The 26213-nt window shown below is 35.9% G+C and overlaps 2 protein-coding genes across 3 annotated transcripts in view; both read right to left on the bottom strand.

Annotated features, from left to right (window-relative positions):
- Positions 1-1131: 1131 nt before the first annotated feature.
- LOC125812163 (protein SRG1) overlaps positions 1132-26213 on the bottom strand; it is a 104581-nt gene continuing 79499 nt past the window's right edge. Inside the window, exons 2-5 of one of the 2 annotated variants that reach the window (XM_049491656.1) lie at positions 2758-3031; positions 2299-2546; positions 1659-1989; positions 1132-1557 (exon numbers count right to left, since the gene is read on the bottom strand). In XM_049491656.1, coding sequence (XP_049347613.1) covers positions 1306-1557; positions 1659-1989; positions 2299-2546; positions 2758-3018 — 1092 coding nt within the window. In that variant the 5' untranslated portion in view covers positions 3019-3031 and the 3' untranslated portion in view covers positions 1132-1305. Of the gene's footprint in view, positions 1558-1658; positions 1990-2298; positions 2547-2757; positions 3063-26213 lie in introns of those variants that run through there. The other variant, XM_049491654.1, reaches the window with a different exon arrangement.
- Positions 10032-19380, bottom strand: LOC125812146 (cysteine-tryptophan domain-containing zinc finger protein 7-like). Its single transcript, XM_049491629.1, has 11 exons — positions 18834-19380; positions 18230-18302; positions 18007-18140; positions 17496-17888; positions 16103-17388; positions 15495-15928; positions 13543-15404; positions 13205-13362; positions 12417-12577; positions 10965-11119; positions 10032-10751 (listed from the first exon to the last, which is right to left on the bottom strand). The coding sequence occupies exons 1-11, from the start codon at positions 18957-18959 to the stop codon at positions 10536-10538; spliced, it is 4998 nt and encodes a 1665-aa protein (XP_049347586.1). The 5' UTR covers positions 18960-19380; the 3' UTR covers positions 10032-10535.

Raw genomic sequence — 26213 nt, 5'->3', positions numbered from 1 at the left:
TGCCTTCCTCTCATAATTCTACAATGCTTCTTTCCTCATTAAGAATCTTTGTAGGCAGAATAGTGAAAAAGTGACATTGAAGCTCCCACATAGACGGTAGAGAGTACATGGTACTTGTAAAAATAGATATTTATAATGCTTGTTATTTTAGAAAATCAAGACATAATTAGTTGTTTGCTTCCACTTTTATCCTTAGTCATAAAAATGGAAAGATATCGTTAAAAATGACTCATATATACTCTTCATGGTTACACAAATAACTTACGTATATCATTTTTTTCTCTAACGGAAGTGAAAAAAAATCAATTTTGAATTTAGTTCTTAAATTTTTTATGAAAACAAGACATTCATATAGGGGTATATTTAATCTTTCCCACATGTATTTTGTTGACTTTTTTTATTCAACGTCTAATTTGAATTTATTATTTTGATTGTCAAATTTATTTTTTTATTAACTTTCTTGTAAAATTATCATATATGCCCTAATTTTTATTTTTTACAAATACAAAAATAAATTACAATACATACGGAAGAAAATAATTTTAAATTTTTTTCTTACTTTTTTCTTTTTTCTATTCACGCTTCTTTTAAAAAAATAAAAATCTCATATTTTTACACTAAAGAATTAAAGAAAAAATAAAATAAAATAAGAATAAGAAACATAAATATTGATAATCAAAGAAGTAAAAAAACCATGTGTGGAAAGGATCATATACCCGTACATGAATTCTTTAAGAATTAAAGTCGGGAAAATAAATTTAAAATTATTTTTCAATTCCATTAGATAAAAGAATATATGTGAACCATTTTTATAACAGTAGAGATATATATGAGTCATTTTTATAAAGAAAGAAGTATATATGAACCATTTTTATAACTAGGGGTATATCAACTTTAAATAACTAAGTTGAAAGATATACTAAACCCTTTTTCCAAGAGATATTAATATGATGCAAAAGAGAAAAAGTTCAAATAGAGTGGATAATAAATAATGATAATTTAGTCAAATTATCTTCTAATTAATGTAAATCTTAAGGAGCGTGCAAAATATAGCATGACAAATATTTCAGAACGGAGGGAGTAGCTCCTTTTGAAAAGCAACAAGAGGAACAAAAAGACTAAAGGGCACAATTTTCAAACACAAGACCCCACTTTGCTTCCATTATGTTATACTCCAATAAGTATAGGTTATACAAAGAGAACTTTCCATATTAACAGTACACAAACTGCCCACTGAATTTACAAAAGACATTATTATTATGTCAATAGTCTACATCTTAAGTTAATAGTGTGTCTCTATAGGGATTAGTTGTCATAGATTTTGGCAAACTCTAGAGTTTTTTTCCCTTGAAGTTTGTTTGTTACATAGTGCATGCTGTACTCTCCATGATTGTACCTTTTATACTTGCAAGGGTTATTTTCATCAACCAATTCTGCCAATGGTCCTAACTCAATTTCATAACTTGGTGCATAAAATGTCACAATAGATAGTCTATCTTTTTCTTGATGTGTCACTGCTCTGTGCTCCACACTTTTGTATCTCCCATTGGTTAGAACCTGTGGTAAACGAATACAAAGATCAAAGGCTTTATTATTCAGTAGTCATCGCACGTTTAGAAATATAAGCTATTAGCACAATATACATAACAAGTGCACACCTCAATGGTATCACCAATGTTGATAACAAGTGCATTTGGAATTGGTTGGACAGGTACCCAAACATTGTCTTTAAGTATTTGTAGGCCAACTGAGCTGCTGCATTTACCCTGTTGCAACACTGTCAGTGCACTTCCATCTGAGTGGGGACTTAATCCCAAAACAAGATCTGGTCTAGGACATGCTGGATAGTAGTTCATCCTCACTGCTTGTACAGCTACTCCAAACATTTCTTCAAAAATATCCTCATTCAATCCAAGACTCATTGCTATGTACTTTAACAAATTCTTGCATAGTTTCCTTATCTCTCTCGAGTATATGTCCACCGTTTCACTGCAAAAAGAGCGAAAACTGAGCATCTATTCAAGGGTGTGACTAAAATATTCCAATAGATGCACACAACGGTAATCGCTAGATGATTTCCTAAGACTTTATTTCATTACAGAGTTACTCAGTATATGTGCTGATGAGAGTATACAGTCAGGTGTGCGCAAATTGACCGGACACCACCATAACAAGAAAAATGAACTTTTCTTGTTTAAAACTAGTAGTCAATCTAAGGTGGTCCCTACAAATTTACACTTGCTAATCCGACAGTTGTATTTTTCAATACTTTTTTCTGTAGCTGAAGTTTAAGGTTACCTGAAATCAAGTGGCTTAGTTGGCCAGAGTTTTGGGTTCCTAATGAAATGAGGTTCCACACCAAGAGCAAACATGTTACACCAGTCAAGTTTTTGATCTTCTGAGAAGACAAAAGCTTGACCATAACCTTGAACTGTTCCAGGAGCCATTGGATATTTCTGTTTCTCCTCTAAAGGTAACATGAAGAACTCCATAGATATTTTCTCCATCTTTTCAAGCAAGTCCAAGTCAATCCCATGGTTAATCACCTATAAGCAATGATAAAAAGGAACAAAATTAGAAACCCTATAGTATTTTGCTATGTTGTTCGGACTCTTCAAAAATGTCATCAGATGCGTGTCGGATCCTTCAAAACTAGTGCATTTTAGGAGGATCCGACACAAGTGCGGCAACATTTTTGGAGAGTCCGAGCAACTTAGGTATTTTGTAATCAGTATGTTGTAAACACAAGTAACATACCTGAAAGAATCCCCACTCTTCACAAGAAGTAGAAAGCTTCATGATTTCATTATGAAAATCCTGGCTATTCGAGATTTTCGACAAATCAACAACAGGAATGTTAAGATTACAGGAAGATGGAGTAGTAACTGTGGCAAGTTTTGGTCTTTCTATCATGTCTCTTACAAATCTTTCAGGAATAGAAGATGGTTTAATCTTTTTCAGTTCTTGAACATCATCAATGTGACCAACTTTAACAGGAAAACTTGGCACTGGAGCCATTTTCTAACACTACAACTTTGTTTTTTTTTGGGAAAAATGGAGGCTTTTTCTAGTCTAGATTGTAGAAGTCTATGCTTTGTTAGGCATACAATTCAGAAATATGCCAAGTACTTATAGAGGGTAAAGAGTGTGCATCTCTATATTATTGTGTGGGTCCTTAACTGATGCACTTTAATAAATTCTCAGTCATGCAAGTTCTATAACAGCTCACACACAAATCTATAATTGTTTGCATTTACATCCAATCACCAACCACCAATATGGATCATAACATCAGCATCTTGAGTTTTGAGTACAGTTCTTTCCTAATATAAGAGTTATTTTTGTCTTTTCTTTCTTTCTTAGCTACTTTTTTCTGTAAATATATTCAAAAAGTTCTTAAAAACGCATTGCACCTAGGTAAATAAGGAACGAGATGAATATAGAGGCTAAACGAGCATCCCACACACTGGTTTCCCCGATACCATCAGTAATTAAGGAAAAACAACGTTGAAGAGAGCACCTATGTTTGCACCAGTTCCAGAAAAGCAAAGAAAAAAGGGATGATATGTTCATAAGAAACAAAGAAGTGTTTATATCCGTGATGATATAAGCAAGAATACTCATCCGAGCCACAGGAAAATGTACATACAAAATTCACACCTTGCTGAAAATCTAATGGTGCTACCCGAACGACTTAAATGAAATAGCCATCATTGTTAAGAATAACTAAGAACCAATGAGAATTTGTGCGTAGCTTCTGGTCTTTGACATCAAAAAAGAAGGTTGTAATAGCGAAAAGGACATGTAAGAATTTGGTTTAGCTAATGGAATAAGAAAGACATGTATCTGTATTCAATATGCAATCAAAGAATTTCTCCCCAAAAGAGAAAAATTCATTTTGCTTTCTTTTTCCTCTGCTCGTGCATGGTGTTCAACCAATCGTCTCACAGTCAAGAAGGCTTATACCATTATGCTCACGAGCGTAATCTTAGCTTGAGTCTACCTTCACATACCTCTATTACTATTTAGGAGGCATACATCCTAGATAAACTACCCACCTAGCAGTATACTGCCTCCAAATGATTGGTGTGACGGTTAGGCATTTCAGACGAAAGAGTGGTCTTTCAAGATTGGTCCTTATATGTCACCACCTCCAACCTCTCACACATTCGATTAGTTGAGGTTGTCACTGTCATGCTATAAGGTAAGGTCTAGAGGGTCTTACTGTCTAGTCAACGGTACTCTACATCTTTAAGCAGAACTCAACTTCACCGTGTCCATGTTAAAAACAGCGAGACAATCGCTACACCATTCAGTTCATGACAAGACAAATTAGGCTCCCTATTCCCTACCACTCCAAAAGAAAAAGAAATGTGCTTGGCTGCAAAAGATATCAGTTTGGTAGCTGTCATAATAGTACAATATGGCTGTCTGTTAAGACTTTTAAGAGTGACCAACTTTGATGCATCTCTGATGCTATTGTGTAGGACCCCTAACTAATAAATTCTCAGTCATGCAAATTCTATATTTTTTAGAAATGTTCACATACAAATGTATAATTGATTGCCTTTCCATCCAATCACCAACCTTCAATATGGATCATAATTCATAGCATCAGCATCCTGTGTTCTGAATACAATTCTGAGTTGTTTTTGTCCTTTCTTCCCTTTTTTGCTACTTCTTTTAAATATCTTTGGGAAAATTGAATAGTGTATTAGTTTCACTGATCAAAGCAAAATATTTCCACTCCTCTGTTAAGTTGCATTAAGGGTGAACTCAAACAAATAAGATTGACTTGTCTAAAGATAACTTTTCAAGTTTAACTAACCAAAGTTCACCGGCTTTGACTAATTAGAATTCACGTTGTCTACCAAACGGTTCTCTATTCCCAATACTCGAACCCAAAATATATGTGGAGAGATCCGAACCATCCTATCCAGACCCGCAATGATTGTGGAAAGAATTGTCTAATTCACAATGTCAAGACAAAATATCAGGCTCCAAAAGAAGTAGAAAATAGTCTTGGCTGCAAAAGAAATCAGTTTGGCAGTTGTCAAGGGGTAAAGAACTGAAACTGGATGTAATTGTTGGTAGTTGGTAAGAGTCTGATTTTATTGTGTGAGGTCCCTAACTGATGCACTTTAATAAAATTGAGTTTCTGTAATTAGCAAGAAATCTATAATTGCTTAATCCTAGTCCCTACTTGCCTCACTCAAAAAGAAGTAAAAGACAGTTGGTAATTACTTCTACATTTACTGATGGGAGGCAGTAGGCAGCAGAAACTGGAATTGAATGTAATACTAGTAGGGGCCATACTGTTATTACAAGTTGATGTCTCCCATTTGTGCAGACCAAATCTAGTGACTTTTTAATCTCCCCCACCCCCCTTTTCTCAAGACACCTTTAACCCATACCAAATTTTGCCCAACTTCAAAAGTAAATGTATCCTTTTAAACATGGTAAGAGTGTAGGGTAAGTGGAGTGGGGTTGGGTGGCTTTTTGGAAATGAGGAAGAAAGAGGAGAAGAAAAAGGTGTAAAATTGGATTTGAAAGATACATTTGACCAAATTGAGTTAATGAGTTTCTTCCTTTCAGACAAAGCATGCTATTCTTTACATTTTCTTCCATACATACTTTTTTGTCCCAATAAGGAAAAAACAACAGTTGTTGATTTGAGAATCTGTTCTTTTTTCTTTTGGTCTTTGATGACTAGGAGAATATTATTTTCACCTTGTGCTAGTAGCAGATTTTACAGACTACTGGGGGGATTGATTTGGGGTTCACTTCATAGTGATCAAGTATTTTTACAAGTTCCCAAAATCCAAACATGTGAGTTATACCTCTGCTTTCCAGCACTTAAAAAGTTCATATTAAACAGGCCAATCAAAAGAATAGCATTGACAGGAAAAAGGAAAAAGAAATATCAGAATTTTTTTTAAACTAAAATTCCTGATGTTAATCGAATTACAGACGTTTACGAACGTGCAAAAGCTACGATTACAAAACTAAAACTAAAATCAAGCAGTCTGACATATGCTACAAGTTAACATCCAGTTGTGACCCAACTTCGATCTGGATGTCGCATCTCCATAATGGGGGGAATGTCAAATTGTCTGACATGTTATTGACCGATGAAACAGTTGCATCTTCAAGGGAAAAAAAGGGCCTCTATAGACCATCCCCCAGCCATAACAGAGCCACAAAGTGTTGTACTAACACTAAAATATGCAGATACGCGATGAATTCCTGCAGAAATTCTTTTTTTCTCCTCGCCTTGACAAGCAAAGAGCAGCATAGCAATATGCTCCAGCATGACTCAGTTGACATGTGCTAGTCATAAAAGTGACATCTCCTTTAAACACAGCAGATAAGTTGACAAGAATCCTTCTCTTCTAAATTTGAGACTCTGCACCAGGTCAGCTCCAGTAAGCCCAAGTAAACTCTCATGCAAAGAAGCTGCCTTTTATTGGTTCCTCAAATATAAAATCAGCTGGCAGAATATACTCCGTTACTCATGTTAAAGTACATACCTGAAGCAGTAAATCAGCAGTTTCCTGTCCACCTTACAGTTTATCATCCCCTCCACAGTATCATTCACTATCTTGGACACTGTAATATGACGACTACATCAACAGGAAGTGAACAGAATATAATAGTCTCACCAATCATCCTATTTCTATTACCGTATCTGCCCAATACTACTACATGCCACAAAGAACTCACTTCAAAAATGATTCTCCAAAACCATTTCACAAGCAAAGCCATATTTATAGTCATGCAGATTCCCAGTGCACAGACACTTAAAGAGCAACCACAACGTCAACTTTTACAAGGTAAATATCTGGGGTTATAACTATCACCATTCCAACTACCTTGGAGCTTCTTATCTTTCCTCCACATAACCGGGCATTAGAACAAGGACATCATAGAAATAAGCAAGTTTGACAGACTAGAGTTGACAGGAGTGATCTAACCCCACCCCCTCTTCCGACAAATATTGTCATCCAAGATGGATTTATTTTCACAACACTACAGGAAAAAACTGTTGTGCAGATAACTATATTATTTTTTTTTTGAAACTTAAAACTGTTGTGCAGATATATCAGTGGTTGAGCAGAAAATGCTGCATTGCATAATTTTATCAGTACTTGAGTAAAATATGCCTAACCATCAACTCGTTCATAGAAGGTTATCAGTTAGTGAACACCAAAATTCTCTCGTTTTCCCTCGAAACTGAAGGCTCAAATGGAATATCAAAACTAGATCAAATCCAAAAACAAAAGCTACTGAGAGATTGATATATAACATTGGGGAAAGAGCTTTATTTATCCTGTGAATGAAGTACCACAGATCAGCCTCCTGGCAAACATTTTAGGTGGCAAGATAGGGGAACTTCCCACCACCTATCTTGGCATGCCTTTGGGAGCAAAGAGTAAATCTTTGAGCATCTAGAACTCTGTGGTAGAAAAATGTGAAAGGAAGTTGGTTAACTGGAAAAGTCAATACTTGTCCTCGGGTGGTAGAGTCACACTTATCAACAGTGTTCTTGATGCCATGCCAACCTATATGATGTCCCTTTTTCCTATGCCTGGGAAGATCATTCAGAGGCTGGACACAATCAGAAGAAATTTTCTTTGGCAAGGTAATGGGGAAGGGGTCAAGAAATTTCACTTGGTCAAGTGGGATGCTGTTATTTCCAACAAAAAAGAGGGAGGTCTGGGAATTAAGAATTTGAAAGCCCACAATAAGAGCCTTCTGCTAAAATGGCTCTGGAGACTAGCAACAGATGATCAGAGCTTATGGAAGGACACTATCTTTGCAAGATATGGAAAGGAAGGATCATGGACTACTAAGGAGGTCAATACTCCTTATGGTGTGGGTCTATGGAGAACTATTAGAAATCAGTGGCCAAGAATTTGGAACAACTCTGTGATTAATGTGGGAAATGGGAGGAAAACCTTGTTCTGGAATGATACATGGATGGGACAAACACCTTTGAGACAGCAGTTCCCAGACATTTATATTCTCAATCAGCAGAAAATGGCTACAATTGTAGAAGTCAGAAATGAACAAGGATGGAACCTGATTTTTAGAAGGTTCCTCAATGACTGGGAAGTGGAGAGAATGACTCAGTTCTATAATACCTTGGAACAAGCCAAGAACCTCACTTGTGAGGAAGACAAATTGACATGGAAGCTGGAGAAAGATGGCAAGTTCAAGGTGAAATCAGCCTACAAATTACTAGACACTTCAACTGAAACAAAGGAGTTGTGGCCTTGGAAGATGATCTGGAAAGGGAAAATACCACATAAGGTGGCTTACTTCACATGGCTTGTTGCAAGACAATCTGTTCTGACTCAGGATAACTTAATGAAAAGAGGAAAGGACTTATGCTCCAGATGTTTTTTTTGTGAATCTGAGACAGAGACAATAAACCATCTCTTTTTGCATTGTAAAGTGACTGAGAAGCTATGGAAGTATTTCATTAACCGAAGAGGTATCACATGGACCCAGAAGTCCTAGCATGTTGGAATAGAGATGGAAATCAGTCAGGACACAAGGAGAGATGGAAGATTGTCCCTGCCTGCATCTGGTGGACAATATGGAGTGAGAGAAATCAGAGATGTTTTGAGAACAAGAGCATCCCTTTCCAAAGCATTAAAATGAATTGTTTAGTGACCTTTTACTTTTGGTGTATCCATTCTATTCCCAAGGATCCGGGGGACATCACCCTATTCTTAGATAGTTTATGAGGGAGATAGGTGTTTAGTTTCTTTTTGGTAAACCCTCTATACTTTTGATGTAATTACTACAGGAGTTCACTATTGGTGTACTTCTATGTTTATAATACCAGTTAACTTTCTCAAAAAAAAAAAAGATTGATATATAACAAACTACCATCCCTAACTTCTATTCTCAAATGCTTAAAACAGTTTTGACTAGGCATATTGATCTGTTTTAAATTTGTTGCATCAAGAATAATTAGACAAGGAACTCATTCTCAAAAAAAAAATAATTAGACAAGGAACAAGAGTTACTAAGACAACTACACATAGCCACTGGACATCTCAATACACCACTATCAAGTCAGAAATATAACTATAGGTACCTTTTTAAATAAAAAAATAAAATCTGAACTTGGTCCGGATTGGACCAATTATATATAATAAAAAACAAAGTTACAAAGACTGAAAGACAACAAAATTAAGCCCAATATGGCTATAGGTACCTGAATAAAATTATCACGCATTTGGTGTGAACCTTCTGGAAAAAAAAAATCCCTTTTCAAAAATAATGCATTTGCAGTCAGTCATCGGTGAAGCAAGCTTTTACTGGCACGCAACACAGATTCAATTGTTTATTGTTATCTAAGCAGGCAACAAACTTGAAACACAACATCTAGTGAAAAGAGTAAAGGACCACATATAATAGACTTACCTGGCATGCCTTTCTGGAACACAAGGAGCAACCAGGTTTGACTGTGTCTCAGGAGGAACATATTTCCCAATTCATTTACTGTACTAAACAGATTTTCTGTTGCAATTTCCCCACAATAAGATCAGTTGAAAAGAAATTCAAGTTTAATCTTCATAAATCCTAACAAAGGAAAGGTAATATGGCACAACTTACAGCAATACTTCAAGTTCTTCTGCAGCACGTTCTTTTAAGATCAACAGATCTAACGGATACCAAGCTGTCAAAAAAAATGACCCACACACCCAACTTTCTTGGCTCATTTAGAAAAGAGATCAAAAGCTGATAAGATGATTACAGGCGTGCAGAATTAAGTGATTAACTCCATGTTTTCCAATCCTTTCTTTAACAAACCAAAAGATGCAATTCTGTAACGATCTCCTCCCCTCTTTTTTTCTTTTCTTTTTCTCTTTTTTCGGCAGATTCTTTAGTAATATGCCAAGTACATAGAACAAATTTGTGAGGCAGAATCAGTGACTTTTTTCTATATATTTTCACCAGATAAAAAAATTTAAAGAGAAAGGAGTAAAAAGAAATAATGGCGGATAACATAGTAATTCCACTAAGTTCCTCCACCAAAATTGTGCCTTATGTTCCATTAGGAAAAATGAAGTTATATACGGCAACCTAAGGATCCAAGTCCTCTAGTAAAGGATGAAACATTGGGACTACATTGAAACTCATGTCTACTTAGATATGTCAACTAATGTTCTCAATATCCGAACTCCTATTTTGCTCTATTCCCAACCAAAAGAACCTAATATTCAAAATTGGATCTCAAGTGAACTCTGAATCTTTTCCTTGAAGAGTTGAAACTTTATACACCTCATCCCCAACCTGTAAATTTTAAGGTTGAGCATCTGTGCCCTTATCATATACCAAAAAGTTGAATTCTCAAAATTTCATGAAATAGCAAATCAATCCCACTTTGTACACATGTACAGGAATATAACACACTTAACAGCATGCCTCTTCACCAAATTGCAACGCAGGTCCTCACTTCCTTCCCATATCCAAGGGCCTGCTTGTGAATGGAGAACCACATAAATTACATGGTTGATTTAACCTCGACTGCCACCGAAACCATTATGGTTAATTGCCTCGATAGCTTGCCTCACCAAACGTATTAGCTCCTCTACATCCTGAAAACTGAAGTCAATAACCCGTTTAACTGAAACGAAAGCGTCCTTATTCTCTGCCTCTCCAACGTTTGTGGCAGCTGCAAAAGCAATCTGTGCTTTTCTAGATGCCTCCATTGCAGAATTTACATCCTTTGTCTGCAAAATTTTACATCATTTTAATTGCTTAACCTACAGAAATGGGTAGCTAACACAAAAAAAATACAAGAACTTAAATCAAAGGAAGAAATCCCTTGACTCCTCCAGTATTCAGCAGTCATTTGACGTACAAAAGGAAAAAGAACCCTTGAATATCCAACAAAACTGTGAACTAGTACAGATATGTCTGAAATCATAAACCAGTCCACTTACAAAGTCAAGCAGGCGAACAAGACTAGGACGGTTTCGAGGAGCAATAACATGATTTCCAGAATGAGAACCACTGCCTTTTGATAAAACAGTCTTCTCTGCCACTGTTAGATTGTTTGTGTTATCAACATCAGATGCGGAAGATGAAGGAGATTCACCTGAATAAAACGTGTGGGTTAAACATGACGCAACTGCATACCATCGAGAATATCTGAAGCAGAATCACATTATACACACTAGATACGCTAAAATATATCCAAATTCAAGTAGAAATTCACGTGAATGAGATTCGCCTGAATAGAAGTATGGACTAACATGATGCGACAACTACACATTATCGAGAATTTTTGGACCAGAATCACATTATAATCACAGAGATTCTAGAGCATATTCTTGCAAGTGGGAAAATCATGCAAAAGCTAACAGTCCTCCATTAAAACAAAGCTAGACTGCTATAAACCATGATCCAGAGATACATAGATATGTTAATCAAGGCGACAAAAAATAGCCAAAGACACTCTATTCATACAATTCCTTTCTCCTTTTAATTATTTTTTCCTGCAGCTTCCGAATTGTGGCTAAACATTCTTTGCAAATCAGTTTTTTTAATCACAATAATGCCCACTGCCAAGCACGGACAAAATAACTAAAATAGGACAAACCCCAAGATCTCATGCTTGAAGACTTCATTATACAACAGAATTTTCAATCAATGAGATTGCTTCAAAAATCCTAACATCCATTGCCCCCTCTCCTCTGTGTCTCACTTACACATACGCATCTCTTTATGCATAGTGCATCTGCATGAATCAAGACCTGTTCTTTAAGACTGAGAAATCCACTATTTCCATCTTCAGAATTTGGTGGGTGAGGCCTGCCCCTCTATCCTTTTCTACTCAAACATCAGACTTGGTCCACCAACTAAGATTACTCATGATGTGCGTCTACCACACATCTTGCGATGTACTACCTCTACCGCTAAACAAAGCCTTGGGCATGTGAGAATCAAGAAGGTTAAATTAGGATGTCTTATATTCCCCACTTTGGAATTGTTTACCGCTGAAAATAATTGGAAAAATATGAAGGTTGAATTACAAAATCAGTAGGCCTATTGAACTTCTTATGCTTTTGGTCCAGATCTCTCTTGTGGCTTAAGTGATGAAAAACATACATCAATCTGATTTCTCAGGGCAGAGAGGGGGTGGTTATCTGTTTTAACCACATCTCTGCTAAACTAAAATCCTTTTCAAATCAAAATCACATTCCATCTATAGCTAATGGTGTTTCTTTGAATGTGGGATATAAAACAACAAAAGAAAAGAAAGAGGACTACTAAGTGTATCATAGTATTTGTTCATTTTTAGGTGATGCTTATATGATTATGCTAACTGCTGCAAATTTGATGGCGGCAAGACAAGAAACTCTGAAGTTCAACACTTCATGACAACAACATACCTAGAGGGGGAACTTGCAAATTTGCATGCAGATCATGCCAAATTCTACTTGAACTCATACTTTTGCAGTTTACCACCCTCATGTATGCAACCTCCATACACTTATAGGCCAAAGCAGCAGTGGCAGTTTCATCATGCTTCTCGTATTCAAGTGCACAAGCTCTGCAACATTATAAGTATATATTACACAGCCAGAGAAAGAACAGCCATCAAACAAGAAGTAACTAGATAGTTGAAACTAATCAGACTTGCTTAACCATATATAGAAAAATTTACACAGAATATTCAACTTTATCTTCCATAAACCAGTTTCTATGCAGAAAAGAGTCATGCCAATATCTGAACATTAGGATATTCAGCAGCACTCCACAGGAAGCACTCCACAGGAAGCACTCCACAGGAAAACAATTGATTAAATGAACAGAAGGTTCTAATAAGTAACAACTTGGTAAGGCAGAGGTTCTTTATAAAACGGTATGGCCTTGAGCCAAACAGTAAACCAAGAGACAAACCATCAGTTACAGATTTGAGGAGCCGCGAGTTTGGAAATTTTCCCAACAGAGAAGATGTTAAATAAGTGCTTACGAAAAGGTATATTTAACGGATGTGTACAGTTGAAGCTATTAAAAATATTTAACGGATGTGTACAGTTGAAGCTATTAAAAATTATTGAAGCTAGTTAAAATTGTACATATTCAATTGTTGAAGCTATTTAACGGATATGTACAATTGAAGCTATTAAAAATTGTACATATTCAATGGATATGTAGAGATTGAAGTTACACTTACTCGCAAAGTTTGGCTGCGTTACTATAGATTTGTATTTGATTCATCTCCCCAGATTTGCTACTTTCCCCATTTGAGCTTTCTAAATGTGAAGCACCCTGAAGAAACAGTAATGCCGCTTGGAAATAGCCATGATTATAGTCAGCATGAAATCCAGAGTTCTGCAAGTAGCTTCAACAATTAGGAAACAAACTGCACACATAGGTATACAAGGAGAATGACTCCTTATTTCTTCAGTATAAACTCAACTAGATAACAAAGCAGAAAAGAAACTAGCTTTAGAAAATAGACCAGTAACAAGTTCCACTTGAGCTATAGTTGAAAAGAGATATTAGTAGAACCTTAAGACGATCAGCAGTATCTCTAAGCTTTTCAGCTTCTGTCAAGATAATAGAAGCAGTCTGACTGGAGGACTCTCTTTTTGAGGGGGTAGGAGCACTGGGTTCCTGCACTGCGCAATGATCAGACTCCAACCGGCCCATGCTGTTGTGACTCGCATTTTGACACACACCAATGCCAGGATCTTTTAGCATAGTTGACACTCTGGCACTTACAGAAGAATTAGCGATCCCTACATTTTTAAAACTTCCTTTCTGGGCACCTGAAGCAGATTTGCTCTTAATAACTGATGTGCCTAATTGATCTTCAGCATATACACCAACTTGTGACCTTAGGTCCCTGGATTCTGTCTGAATTGATCTACCATTTGTTGCAAATCGAGTATCACTTTCCTGATGAAGTTTTTCCTTTGTAAGAACTTTTCCTTCCAAGTCACATACACTATTCAACTTTGTGGTTGACCCAACACCATCATGCTTCAATCGGAGCTCTCTACTGCTGTCACTACAATGTGTGGGATCTTTCTTGCTGACTTTCTGATTGTTTTTGAAAGATTTAGTACTAGAGTCAAGATTATTAGGGTCAATCTTTGAATTCAGGACTTCCTTGCTGCCCAGTTGATCAGATATGTTCTCTTCTACCCTTTGAGTATTAAATCCAGTATTCCAGTCTTTCTCCTTATTTTGCAAAGGAGGATCTTTGGCAGATTTATGTTCGTTAAGCACAGAAACGTGTTTCTTGCTCAATCTACCCTTGCCATCAGAGCAATATGCAGCACGCTTTTCAGTCATGTAAGGGCCACATTGCTCCAGAACATCAACATTATTATTACACATATGGCTATTTCCAAAGTCGGAAGAATGTATACCACATGATTCAATTTTTTCCCTGGCATCATTACCCTGAAAATCTAGCACAAAATTTTCATAAACCTCCGAATGAGGAACACCTGGTCTTTTCCCCTTTATCAAGACCCTACATTTATCACTCTCAAAATCGCCATCCCTATCCAAATATTTTCTTGGACTTCCAATGTCATCCAATTTAGCATCATCTTTCCCTGAACTCTCCATTCTTGCAGGTGAAGCCTTACTCATGTTGAGCATCCTCATGGGAGATGAGGAAACAGACCCTACAGGAGAGCCTTTCACTTGGTGATTCACTCTACGTTTCCGGGAATCAGAAACTTTTGACGAGCTTGAAGTGGCAGCCATTGGTAACTGTTCAGATCCCAAGTCCTTTTTCAATGAATCAATATCTTCCATCGTCAACCGAGACTGAACCTTCACTCGGTACTTCTTTGTCTGATGTTCTCTCTCTACACTTCTATCTATAGGAAAATCCCTGGTTCCTGGTAGAACAATTCTGGTAACTGCACCTCTTGTTCTTGATGATTTCTCCTCACCCTTGCTTGTACTGGGCTCCTTTTTTTCAGAATGAAACACCTTGGGTTTCTTCTGTTTTCTGAAACCACTCTCACCACTAACCTCCCCCACAATTGCATTGCCATCGCTGTCACCCAAGAGATTATCTTTACTTTGTGAATTCATTAAATTGTCTTGATCCCTCAATTTTCTTTTCTTTATAGAAATTTCTCTTCCAATATTAGTTTTTACATCAATCGAGCCACTATCCCTTGAATCCTGGACTCGATTACCATGCTTCTTTTCCAATATTTGTAACCTTTCTGTCAATCCAGGCTTTGTATCCTTTAAATTGCCACGTTCATGGTAGTCCTGGGTACCAGTCACAACTTCCCTAGTTGCCACAAAAGCTTGGTCACTTTTGATTTTTAACTTTTTCAAATCCCTGCGATCATATTGATCGGACTCCCTTTTGGATTTCCTTTTTTGCTTTTCATCACCTGATATGTTATAATTGGAAGCAAGTTAAAAATATATACAGAGGTATGACAGGCAGGAAAGAAATGCTAGCCTGAAGATGAATGGTATACCATTAGCCATGCGCTCCGTCAGTTTGTTCAAATGTTTGCCAAGGACATCAGACGACTTAACTGGAATCTGTGCATTGGATTTGCTAATTGAATTTGATTCAGCAACAGGTTGGTTCACATTCTTAAAACTTCTGCTTTTGACCAGCTCAGATTGCAAGTTTGAGTTTGTGGTCAACATTGGACCATGATTGCTGCTTGTGTTCGGTGTTTCTCTTAATTTATATTTCTTCTTTCTTCCATTAGCCATGTAATCGAAACCCACGTTCTGACTGCTACCACCGAGACCATGCATATCAGCTGAAACCACTCCTGCCGCACTTCTACCAGCATGATTTTGAAGGCTATTTAGGTTATCAGGCAGGGGCATTTGGTACAAGGCATGCAGAGCTCTTGTAGTCTCCTCCTCACTAATGTCACAACGGTTCATTCCAGGCCTACAAAAGTTAATTTTGATTTGTCATCACCAAATTATAGCAATACAGAATCTATTTACAAAGATGCATAACTAGGCAGAGTATTGGAGCATACATACACACTAATAAAAGAGAGCTAAGACTTTGAATAAAACACGAAAAGAGACTAAGTTCTGAAAACTGCAGAAAACTTACAGCCAGTATAACATACTGCACATCCACCTCTCAGGCAGTTGCTCAGGTTTTGTACCATATGGAAGAAGACGCCACTTCTCACATTTATCACAGGCAACCCAATCTTCTTCAATAAAGACAGGAGCAACTGGTGGCTCAGCTCCAGAGGTCAGCTCTTTCACACCCTGTATGCCCATGGCTGAAGGATCCTTCATAGGGGTCGCACATGCCACAAGACTATCAGCTCTTTTGCATGGGACCTGTCTTGATTTAGAAGAAGATGAATGCCGTCCTTTACGTGCCTCCAGTTTAGATTTCTTCAACTTATCACCTGGAGGTCTACCCAGTTGATTTGTGGGTTTTTTCAACTGTGCATCAAATACATGAGCCACCCGTACATCCTTCATAGAACTCTTCTTGTTCTTGAAGGTAGTAGAAACCCCTCTTACCTCTGCCGCATCTGCAGCAGGCTTCAAACCAGGTTGATGTTCTGTTAATTTCTTTTTGCCTTCAGATGACTGCTTCTCAGTGTGAGGTATCCTAGGTTGGTCAAGTTTATGGCTTGCAGCTTGCATAACAGCTTTCTTTCTCAGAGAGACAGCCCCACTAGAATCCCTCTCACTCTCAGATATATCAGAATCAGCTCTAAATGAAGGAACTGATCTGCTGCATTTGCTCATGCCACCTTCCTTGATATCAAAAGAAGCATTTTTCTGAAAGCTTTCTAACTGGAGTTCCACCGATCTACTTCTTACTTCCTGGTGATCATATTTGTCACCACTTAGGTCAGATAATGATTCTAACGAGTCATCCTTATCCAAATCACTACCAAACAGTTGATCTTTAAGTCTATTGATCTCCCTTTTCTTCAGAGGAACTTCCTTCTCTGAGGCTTTTATAGCTTCAGGTGCACCACCAGCACCTTTCACTGATTCATGAGTATCACATACTAAATCATGTACGACTCTCTGATTAAGGTCATTTGTGAAGCAATGCCTGTTTTTCAAGCTCTCAATTCCCGAGTTTTTCTTTAACAAGGACATTGTGTCATTTCTGACCTCTGAATTCAGTTCCTCAACATATCCACTTAAACCAACTGATTTACTTTTCTTCCTGATCAAGACATCTCCATCTTCCAGCCTGGAAGTTGAACTATTGGCAGACATGACAGATTGAGGGTTAGTACCCTTTGCAGCAGCCACATGCTCATTCTCTGCGAAAAGTTTTTCATTTCTTGACAGAGTCAAAAACTTCTCATGGAGAGGTGAAAGCAGCACACTTCCAGCAACTGGGAAAGAAGTCATAGTCTGTTACAAAGGGGGGGGAAAAGAAATTAAAATAGCACCAGATACTGTTCTCTTCTTTTTTTTTGCTGTGAAAAAAAGAGGGATTTTTATGTAACAGAAAAGCCTACCTGAAGGATGTTGGCTGGAGAATCACTATGACTTTCTTGAACCTTGGCCAACATCTCACCACTCTCAGTAGGACTATTTTCCATCGATGAAGAGGGAGAGATAAGTCCAAGACTAGTGTGCAAAGCAGTACTCTTCTGAGCTGTCTTATCAGAACCAACTCTAATCCGAAGTTTGAGTGTTCTCTGATCAGTTGGATTAAGTGACTTAATCATAGAAACTTCATGTTTTGCAGGGAACTTATTAGATTCTTGAGCAGATGAATCTTGTCTTGTGGAATCACCCCCACAAGGAACCCTTGAATCATTTAAGGTATGACCACCACAGGAAGCAGCTGTACCATTCCTCCTAGTCGAAGGAAGACCAGACACAGACATTGAGTTCTGAAGAGATCCCTGGACAGAAATGCAACCACCAAACAGAAGTTAAACTAAATTTTCCCAGGTTGATAAAAGGGATGGACAAAATGTTATTTCCTCCAAGTATTCAACAAAAGACAAACTTTTAACAGACCTCGGAGGCGAATTGGCTGGGCGATCTTGATGTGCCTTGATTTTGAGATTTCTGTGGAGTTCTTGGCTGAGGTAGAATTGAAGGGGAGCGTTGATAAGTCGGTAAAAACGAACCATAACCACCAAATTTTGCCCCTAAAAAAAGTAAAAGAAATTTAATCAGCTATTCTCGAGATTTACAACTGTTATATATGATCAATAGGACTTGTTACCAGCCTACTTACCCAAATTCTCGGCAGAAACACCTCCTTCAAAATCTTTCTGAAAATGACCCAGGACACTTTGAAGTTTCTCATCCTTCACACAGAAAACAAACAGTTTTGAAAAATCAATGACAATAATGTCACATACACTTCAACCTCACTATTATTGCAGTGTGGGGGGGAGGCAGTCTGAAAGAGAATCTCTTGTTCTTTTTCTTTTCTTATTTTACACACTTCACTAAGCAGAAATGGTCCAAAGTTTCACCAGTATAACTTGAAAGCAACACTTTTAGCAGTGTTCCAATGATATTCATTTTCTCCAGTTCTATTCCCAAACCAAAAAAGTTCTTTCCTTTAAGGCAACCATAATTATTTACCTGATTAAGTACATTCTTTACAGAATCCTAGAACCATCTATAATCAATTTGAATTAGAAAAAGCCTAATCTTTAACCCAGAACAATGACAATGAAACCAGATTTTAACTATAAAAAAACAAACTCCAACTTCCTTAAGCATTTCATGAACTGATTCTCAAAAACATGAGGGTTTTGACGAGTCAAAAGTATTACTATTAGATTTTGAAAATGAATTCAACAAATAGGAGAAACAAAAAGAACTCTTACAATGTAAGAGAGTGCTATATCAGGGTCAAAGCTTGTATCATCATCATCCTTGTTGTAATAACATGCTTCCCCTTCTTCAAGGTCATGTTCTTCCATCATCTGAACCCTACTATTTCCCCAACTCATAAATATAACCTAACCCCAAATTTCAAACCTTTCAACACAAAACCCTAACCCTAGCCCCCCTTTTACCACCTATCCTAAAATCCAACATATCACTCACAATTCAAAAATCCAACTTCGACCCATTAAACTACTCACAAAACCCAGAAAAACCCAGAAAGGAATTGCACAGTTACCTATCCAACCTTCAAAATCAATAACTACCATTGAACTTCTTGATCATCTAGGTATATTCCTAGTTGTTTATCAAAAATTGGACCAGAAAAACACTTAAAAATTAATTTTTAAATACCCCAAAATGGATTTTAGAAGAATCAAATGTGTTGACAACCCCAGGAAACGAGCGATCGAATTGATTCTCAATATGATGTTCTTCTATTGTATGATACCACAGGGTATAGAGAAAGAAACAAAGGCTTTGTTTTTCTTTTATATTTTATTTCCTTTTTAGGTCCATTTCTCTAATTTTTCCGTCTTAATTCATCTATTTTATTTTATTTTATTTTATTTTTCACTCCAAAATTATTTTCTGACCAAGTAATGAAATTTCACAAAATTTAAAATGTGGGGGAAATAAAATCAAATTGGTCAAACCACTCTATGAGTGCAAAATCCAGCAAGGTGTCCAGAATCTACTACTACCATGTAAAAGCCAAACATTTCAATAAGAAAAATATGTTTTGTGCTAATAGGAAATATTATATCATATTTTATTAAAACAAAAAAAAATGCTAATCAAACAGAAAAGAACCTCACTTGCACATTAGTGTAGACTGTGGGGTAAAAAATTTAGCTCAGAATATGGTTTGATTTAATATCATAATTTTAGTTAGTAAATTTATTTATTTGAGTATTATATAAAAATTAAAAAATCACAATCACTTAATGATGATCTGAATAGATATGAATAATTAAAATGTTTTTGAAGTTGTCCAAATAAATTGAATACACATTCCAACTAAAAGAGAAAATGATGTAGGTATTAGTTTTGATATTATGAGTTTCTTGTTTGATATATTTTTTTAACTTATGTAGAACTAATACAAGTATTAATTATACATCATATTTGGTATTATCATATGGATAACTAACATATGGCAAACTATGGTATTAGCAATACATGAATTTTTAGTACAAGCATAAGGATGATTAAAGATACAATTGTCCTAGAAAGTGTACAAAGTTAAAGAATATGGAGCGTATTTTATAAAAATAAATAATATATAGCAATTATGCAATACATGTTATTAATACTTTCATAAACTCTTGAATAATTAGGGAGACAGAGACATTGTATAGGGAGATTTGGAGCACTTCGAGAGGTGTCATATTTAGGTATTATGGGTGTATAAAGGTGGAGAAGGGGTATTGTCCGTAGGATGTGCAGGGAAAGGGCAATCGGACCGAACAAGATTTTAGTGATATTCTGTAAGAGCACAAGTAAGCAGGTTTTGAGTGGTTGACCGGGTTGTTTAATGTTATTTTAAAGACGTTCAAAATATTCGAAAAATAAAAGTGGAGAACAATGATTTAGGTGTACAAAAATAAGCGTGACATTCAGAATTGCAACAGCTATAGAGGATCAAGTTATTGAACCATACTATGGAATTTGAGAGAAGATGGTAGAGATGAGGATACGGAATCACGTCTCTATTTTTCATAATGAGTTTATATTCATGTTCAACTTCATAAACCATTCATTTTTTAGGAGACTGATAAAGTAGTATGATGTTCATCAACCTAGAAAAGACATATGACAAAGTCCCACGAGAGGTTCTGTGGAGATATATGGAGGCTAAAGGTGTACATGTGAAATACACTGGGGCAATTATGGACTTGTATGATGAATTCTAGACTCAAGTAATGACAGTGGGGGGAAGACTCAAAGCACTTCCAATTGTGATAGGGTTGCATTGGGGGATCAACTTTAGCCAATTTTTATGTATCTTGGTGAAGAAGGCATTGACACAGCAAATTCAAGATGAGGTATCACAGTGTACATTATTTGTAGATGACATGTTCTAATTGATGAGACTTATGATGGAGTTAATGTTAAACTTGATGGAGACAGAAGTTGGAGTCTAAAGGGTTCAAGTTAAGCAAGACCAAGACATAATACTTAGAGTGCAAGTTCAAATGCATGAGGTTGACATGGAAGAGAAGCTTGATACACAAGTCATCCAAAAAAAAGAGGATTTTTCAAGTATCTTGAGTCTATTTTTCAAGGTAGCGAAGAGATTAGCGAAGATGGCACACATCATATTGGTGTAGAGGGTGATATGGAGGCTCGCTTTCATAATTTTGTAGTGATTAGAAGGTGTCAATAAAACATAAAGATGGGTTCTGCATTGTGGTGGTTAGAAGGTCAGTTATGTTGTATGTAGCAAAGTGTTGTCTAATTAAGAACTCTCATGGATGATGAAATTTGCGGAAATGAGGATGTACATATGAATGTGTAAGCTTACTAGCGGAGATATAATTAGAAATGAAGATATTTAGGACAATGTGAAAGTGGTCTTGGTGGAGGATAAGATGTGAAAAGTGGGACCTAGATAGTTTAGACATGTGAAGAGAAGATGCATGGATGCCCTTGTACGGAGGTGTGAGAGATTGACTATGGATGATTTTAGAATAGGCAGAGGTAGTCTGAAGAAGTATTAGAGATAAGTGAATGACATGACATGTCGTAGTTTTATCTATCAAGGACATGAGTTAAGGTAGGAGGCAACGAAGTCACGAAACAGAGTAGCAGGCTAGTAAGTAGTTGATAATTGTCCGATTTATTATTGCATACTAGTAGTCATGGTATTATTATTGTAGTTGTTTGTTCTTAGATTTTTGTTACTATTTGTGTTTCTTGTACTTCAATTTCTGTTACTATTTGTTGTTTCTTGTATTTTGATTATAGTATTATTATGTTGTAGTTATTGTTCCTTTTTCAGAATGTTCTATCATGTTATCTTTAGTATTTTGTCATGGTTTCTTTCCTTATATTTTTTCAAACTGCTTTGATATACATATTCTTGAGATAAGGGTTATCGAAAATAATTTTTCTATAAAGTCAAGGTCCACATATACAACCCTCTCTAAACCCCATTTGTGAAATTTCACTGAAATTCTTTATTTGATTTGATTTTAATGTTATTTTAATACATCAAATCACATTTCAGATAAAAAGATAACGCCAATATAACTAATCTCAACATAAACAATTTTGCATTATTAATTTCAACATTACTAATACACCCTGACAAATGACTCCTTAAAATGGTATTAATATCTCCCCAAAATGATAGAATACACATGTCATTTGCACATTTTTTTTAATGTTTTTCCTCTCCTTTTAATGTCATTCCTCCTAATGTCACTACCTTTTCTCTTCTCTCCTCTTTTTCTATTTTTGTAGTATTTTCTCTTTAACATAAGCTGAAAATTCTCTATTTTCCTACCAAAAGTGAAGAAAAGACAAAAACACTTGGTGTATGTTATCCTAAACTAGACAAGTCACACAATTCTCATAATGAAAAAGTAAATACATTTTTTCATATATGTGATTTCATATAACTTCTATTTAATTCATATAAACTAAAAAAATTATTACGGTTATAATCTACATATCTAAAATAGCAGTATAAAATGACTTGATTAACATTATTTTGAACCCATTCGATACTTTATTGCTAATAAATCACAATTTTAAATTTCTTCATAGATATCATCGATCAAAAAAATTCAACATATAATAGAATTAAAATGTTGTAACAAATTCTAAGTTGTTTGTTCTCAAATCAGTATTAATAGATCCTATTGGAGTAGTTCATAGACAAAATTAGTAAGAATTGATTACCTTTTTGGACTGTGAGATTCTCAGCCGGAAAAATTGAAGGTTGTGTTGGAAGTTTATTGGATCTGATGAGGATTACAAAAAAAATAAACGGAACAAAAAAATTAACAAAAGTTAGTATAAATAAATTAAAATTTGCTAATTTTGTGGCTTTCCGACCTGAAAATAGAGATTGTGGATGGCATAAATATGACGGGTTTGATAGAACATAGAGAAGAGAAACAACAAAAAGGGAAAATAAGAGAGAGAGAGAGAGAGAGAGAGAGAGAGAGAGAGAGAGAGAGAGAGAGGAGAGAGAGAGAGAGAGAGAGAGAGAGAGAGAGAGAGTAAGAAGAAAATAGATTTTTAATGTATAAGTATAATTAATTTTATATAATCTCCGATTGAAGATTAACACTTGTACAATTTAATCAGCTTTTATGTCTCTAAGACTTTTTCAAGAATTTGAACACACTTTTGTCGTCACGTCATTATACAGGGAGATATTAAGACCATTTTAAATTAGAATAGCGGGATAATAAGTATAACGATTCAATCCGTTGTTACTAAAGAATATCTTGTGCAGTATCTCAAAATTCTAGTAATATGGTGCCAAATTTAAAATTTTTGACCATAATGAATTGACTTATTTTGGAATGGTTGGGTTGGCTTCAGCCCGCCATAGCGAAAAGTCTCCACCTATGTAGGCGCCACTATAGCGCCTGAATGGCCCATATAGTGGGCTGACATAAATTCAGACCCTAGTAAATATGACTTTTTCTATTTTCCTCCAACTTTTGAATGGAGAAAATAGATGAGAGCTGCTCCAAAAATCCTCCAAAGGAACCCAGGGCATGAGAGAAAGGGGGAAGAGATTACTAGGAAAGGGAGGTGAAAATCTAAGGAACTCTAATGCGCATTCATCACGGTTTGCTCTCATGGAGTCGGAAGTTCATATCCAAGGTCCATCAGTTGATGCTTGGCGCCTAAGTAAACTAGATTTTCTTTAATTGAGTAGCTAGACCCTGTTACACTGTATTATATCTTGTAGATTTTCATAAACTGCATGTATAGACCTTCGGGCGCAAAGTCTAGATGGTTTGTGGTTAAGATGGTTGGTTGATAGTGATTGTTAGCTAATAGTGACTGACTGTTCTGTGGTATGCCTGAGTATTGCCTGAGAAGAGAATTGTGGGTAAGTTTACAATGGTAAGGAATTGGCTACAGGTGACCTTTCGGTAGGTGATAGTTTATGTATGTATGCAGGTTTACTCCTTTATAGTATCATTTGTGCAATGCATATCGGGAAAAACATAGGAAAAAATATAAAACATCATCATGTTGATAATCTCATGCAATGAACCTGTTAATGTTACTTGTTGTTTCAAGTGTTATTGTTCATTGTGAGTGTTGTTATGCATGATGGTTTGATTGATGGTTGGATTAACTACCACGTCATTACAAGAATACTGACTGTTGGCTTGTATACCATACCTAATATGATTACTAAAACTGGTTGCCTAAGATACCACACTAGTGCACTAACAATTTGTATGTGAACTCCAAAAAAAAGACCAAATATGTGTATTGTGATTCTATTGTAGGACTGGATATTTATAGATGTGATCATGCGGAACATGCATTCAAGTATTGATTGATTCATAATATTGTAACTGGAGTCTATGTATTCATGATTGTTGTATTATGTGTTAGTCTGTATCACCGTCTTGTAAGTTATTTGATCGTAATTGTGTGTAGTGATACAACCCTACTTAGGGTAAGGATTGAGAGTCCATGTTATATTGTTCTGGTGGTATTAAGTTTATGTATTTCTTGATAAGTTTTGGTTACGAGGTCAGGCTCAAGATTGGGTGTCTGATGTATTGGTTAAATACAGAGACTAGTTATGATTGTTCAGTGTTAAGAACATATCTGAAAAAAGGAATTTGAGTCAAGGTAATGTAGCGAGGGTCTTGCGTGTGGTTTACCAGAATGGGTCAAGAGCCAGGGTATGGCATGAGAACTTAAGGAAGATTAATAGATTGATTAACAGAACTGGTAATAATGTGTATTTGGTAAATCTATAGGTGATAGCGTGGTTATGTTATGATCTAACGGGTAGGTGTAGGATGCCTTAGAGTGTAAAAAGGGTTGAATGTTTAATAGTAGAGGTGGTAGCGAAATGAGATAGGAAAATAAGATCAAGTTGTACTAATTTATAGGTATTATACATGAGATGCTAAAAATATGTGGATAAAGACATGGGGTGGTAATCTTATCATTGCATGTTTCTTCTGGATGTCTATTTTATATATATGTGGTAGGTTCGGATCGACCGATGATGCCTACTAGTACGCATTATTTGTACTGATATTACTCTTACCATGCCACTTGACAAAGTTTGATTACAGGATTTAGTGATGTTCCATGAAAACGACGATGATCTCCGATTGCTTCTCATTGTCCTTCCTTATGATGGGAGCTGTCGTATTTCCTTTGTCATTGTATCTTCTTAGTCACTCTTATACCTATTTAGACTAGTTCCTCGGGAGTATGTTAGTTGATTATCATGTAAATATATTTCTACATAAATGACACTTCACAACTGTTGCATTTATTTTTGTTGTTAACCACCATTTTCAAATATCATCAACCACCACTCATAAGCCATCATCTTTTGTCGCAATTACCATTATAGCCAATCACCATAGTTAGCCATCACACCACTTTAACCAATCACCATAGCTAGGGGTGTTCACAGTTTGAATTAAAATCAATCCAAATAGAAAAATCAAATCAAATCGATTTAATAAACCAATTTTTTTTGGATTTGGTTTGGCTTTACATTTTTAAAAATTGATAATATTTGGTTTGATTTTGATGTTGTTCAAAAAATTCGAAGAAATAACTTAATCGAACCGTTGAATTATATACATATATTTTACCATTATACATACATAATAAATATATTATTTTTAGGCTAAAGTATTCATTACCCCCTGAACTTGAAGCTTTTTATTCGGTGTACACCTAAACTATATTCTGTTTTAATTACCCCCGAACTTATTTATTCCTCCATCACGTACACCTTTTTTGTCCACCTGCTCCTATTGTGACTACACGCGCGCGACAGCTGGCAAAAGTGGTGATGTGGATTTCCACCTGGATAAATAATAGTCACCTAGATAAATTAATATGACAAAAAATAAATATCAAGCATTCATTGTTTAAAAGTTATTTTTGAATAAGGGCTGATTTCGCGGAACTCTTTCTAGATTTGAGTTTTTCTAGACGTGAAGTTGGTCGATTAAATTTCAAATTTGTCTGAAATTCTTACCAAGTAAGTGTTAATCTTTGTTTCCTTTACTTTTCATTTACATTTTGCCCTATTTTTCGTTTAAAATATGCCAAATATTAAAGAAAAATGGAGATTT

The sequence above is a fragment of the Solanum verrucosum genome, unplaced genomic scaffold (genome assembly GCF_900185275.1).
Source record: "Solanum verrucosum unplaced genomic scaffold, falcon-dt-bn FXZP01000115.1, whole genome shotgun sequence".
Taxonomy (NCBI): Eukaryota; Viridiplantae; Streptophyta; class Magnoliopsida; order Solanales; family Solanaceae; genus Solanum; species Solanum verrucosum.
The sequence above is the reverse complement of the archived record's forward strand: the minus strand, read 5'-3'. Positions and strand labels throughout refer to the sequence as shown.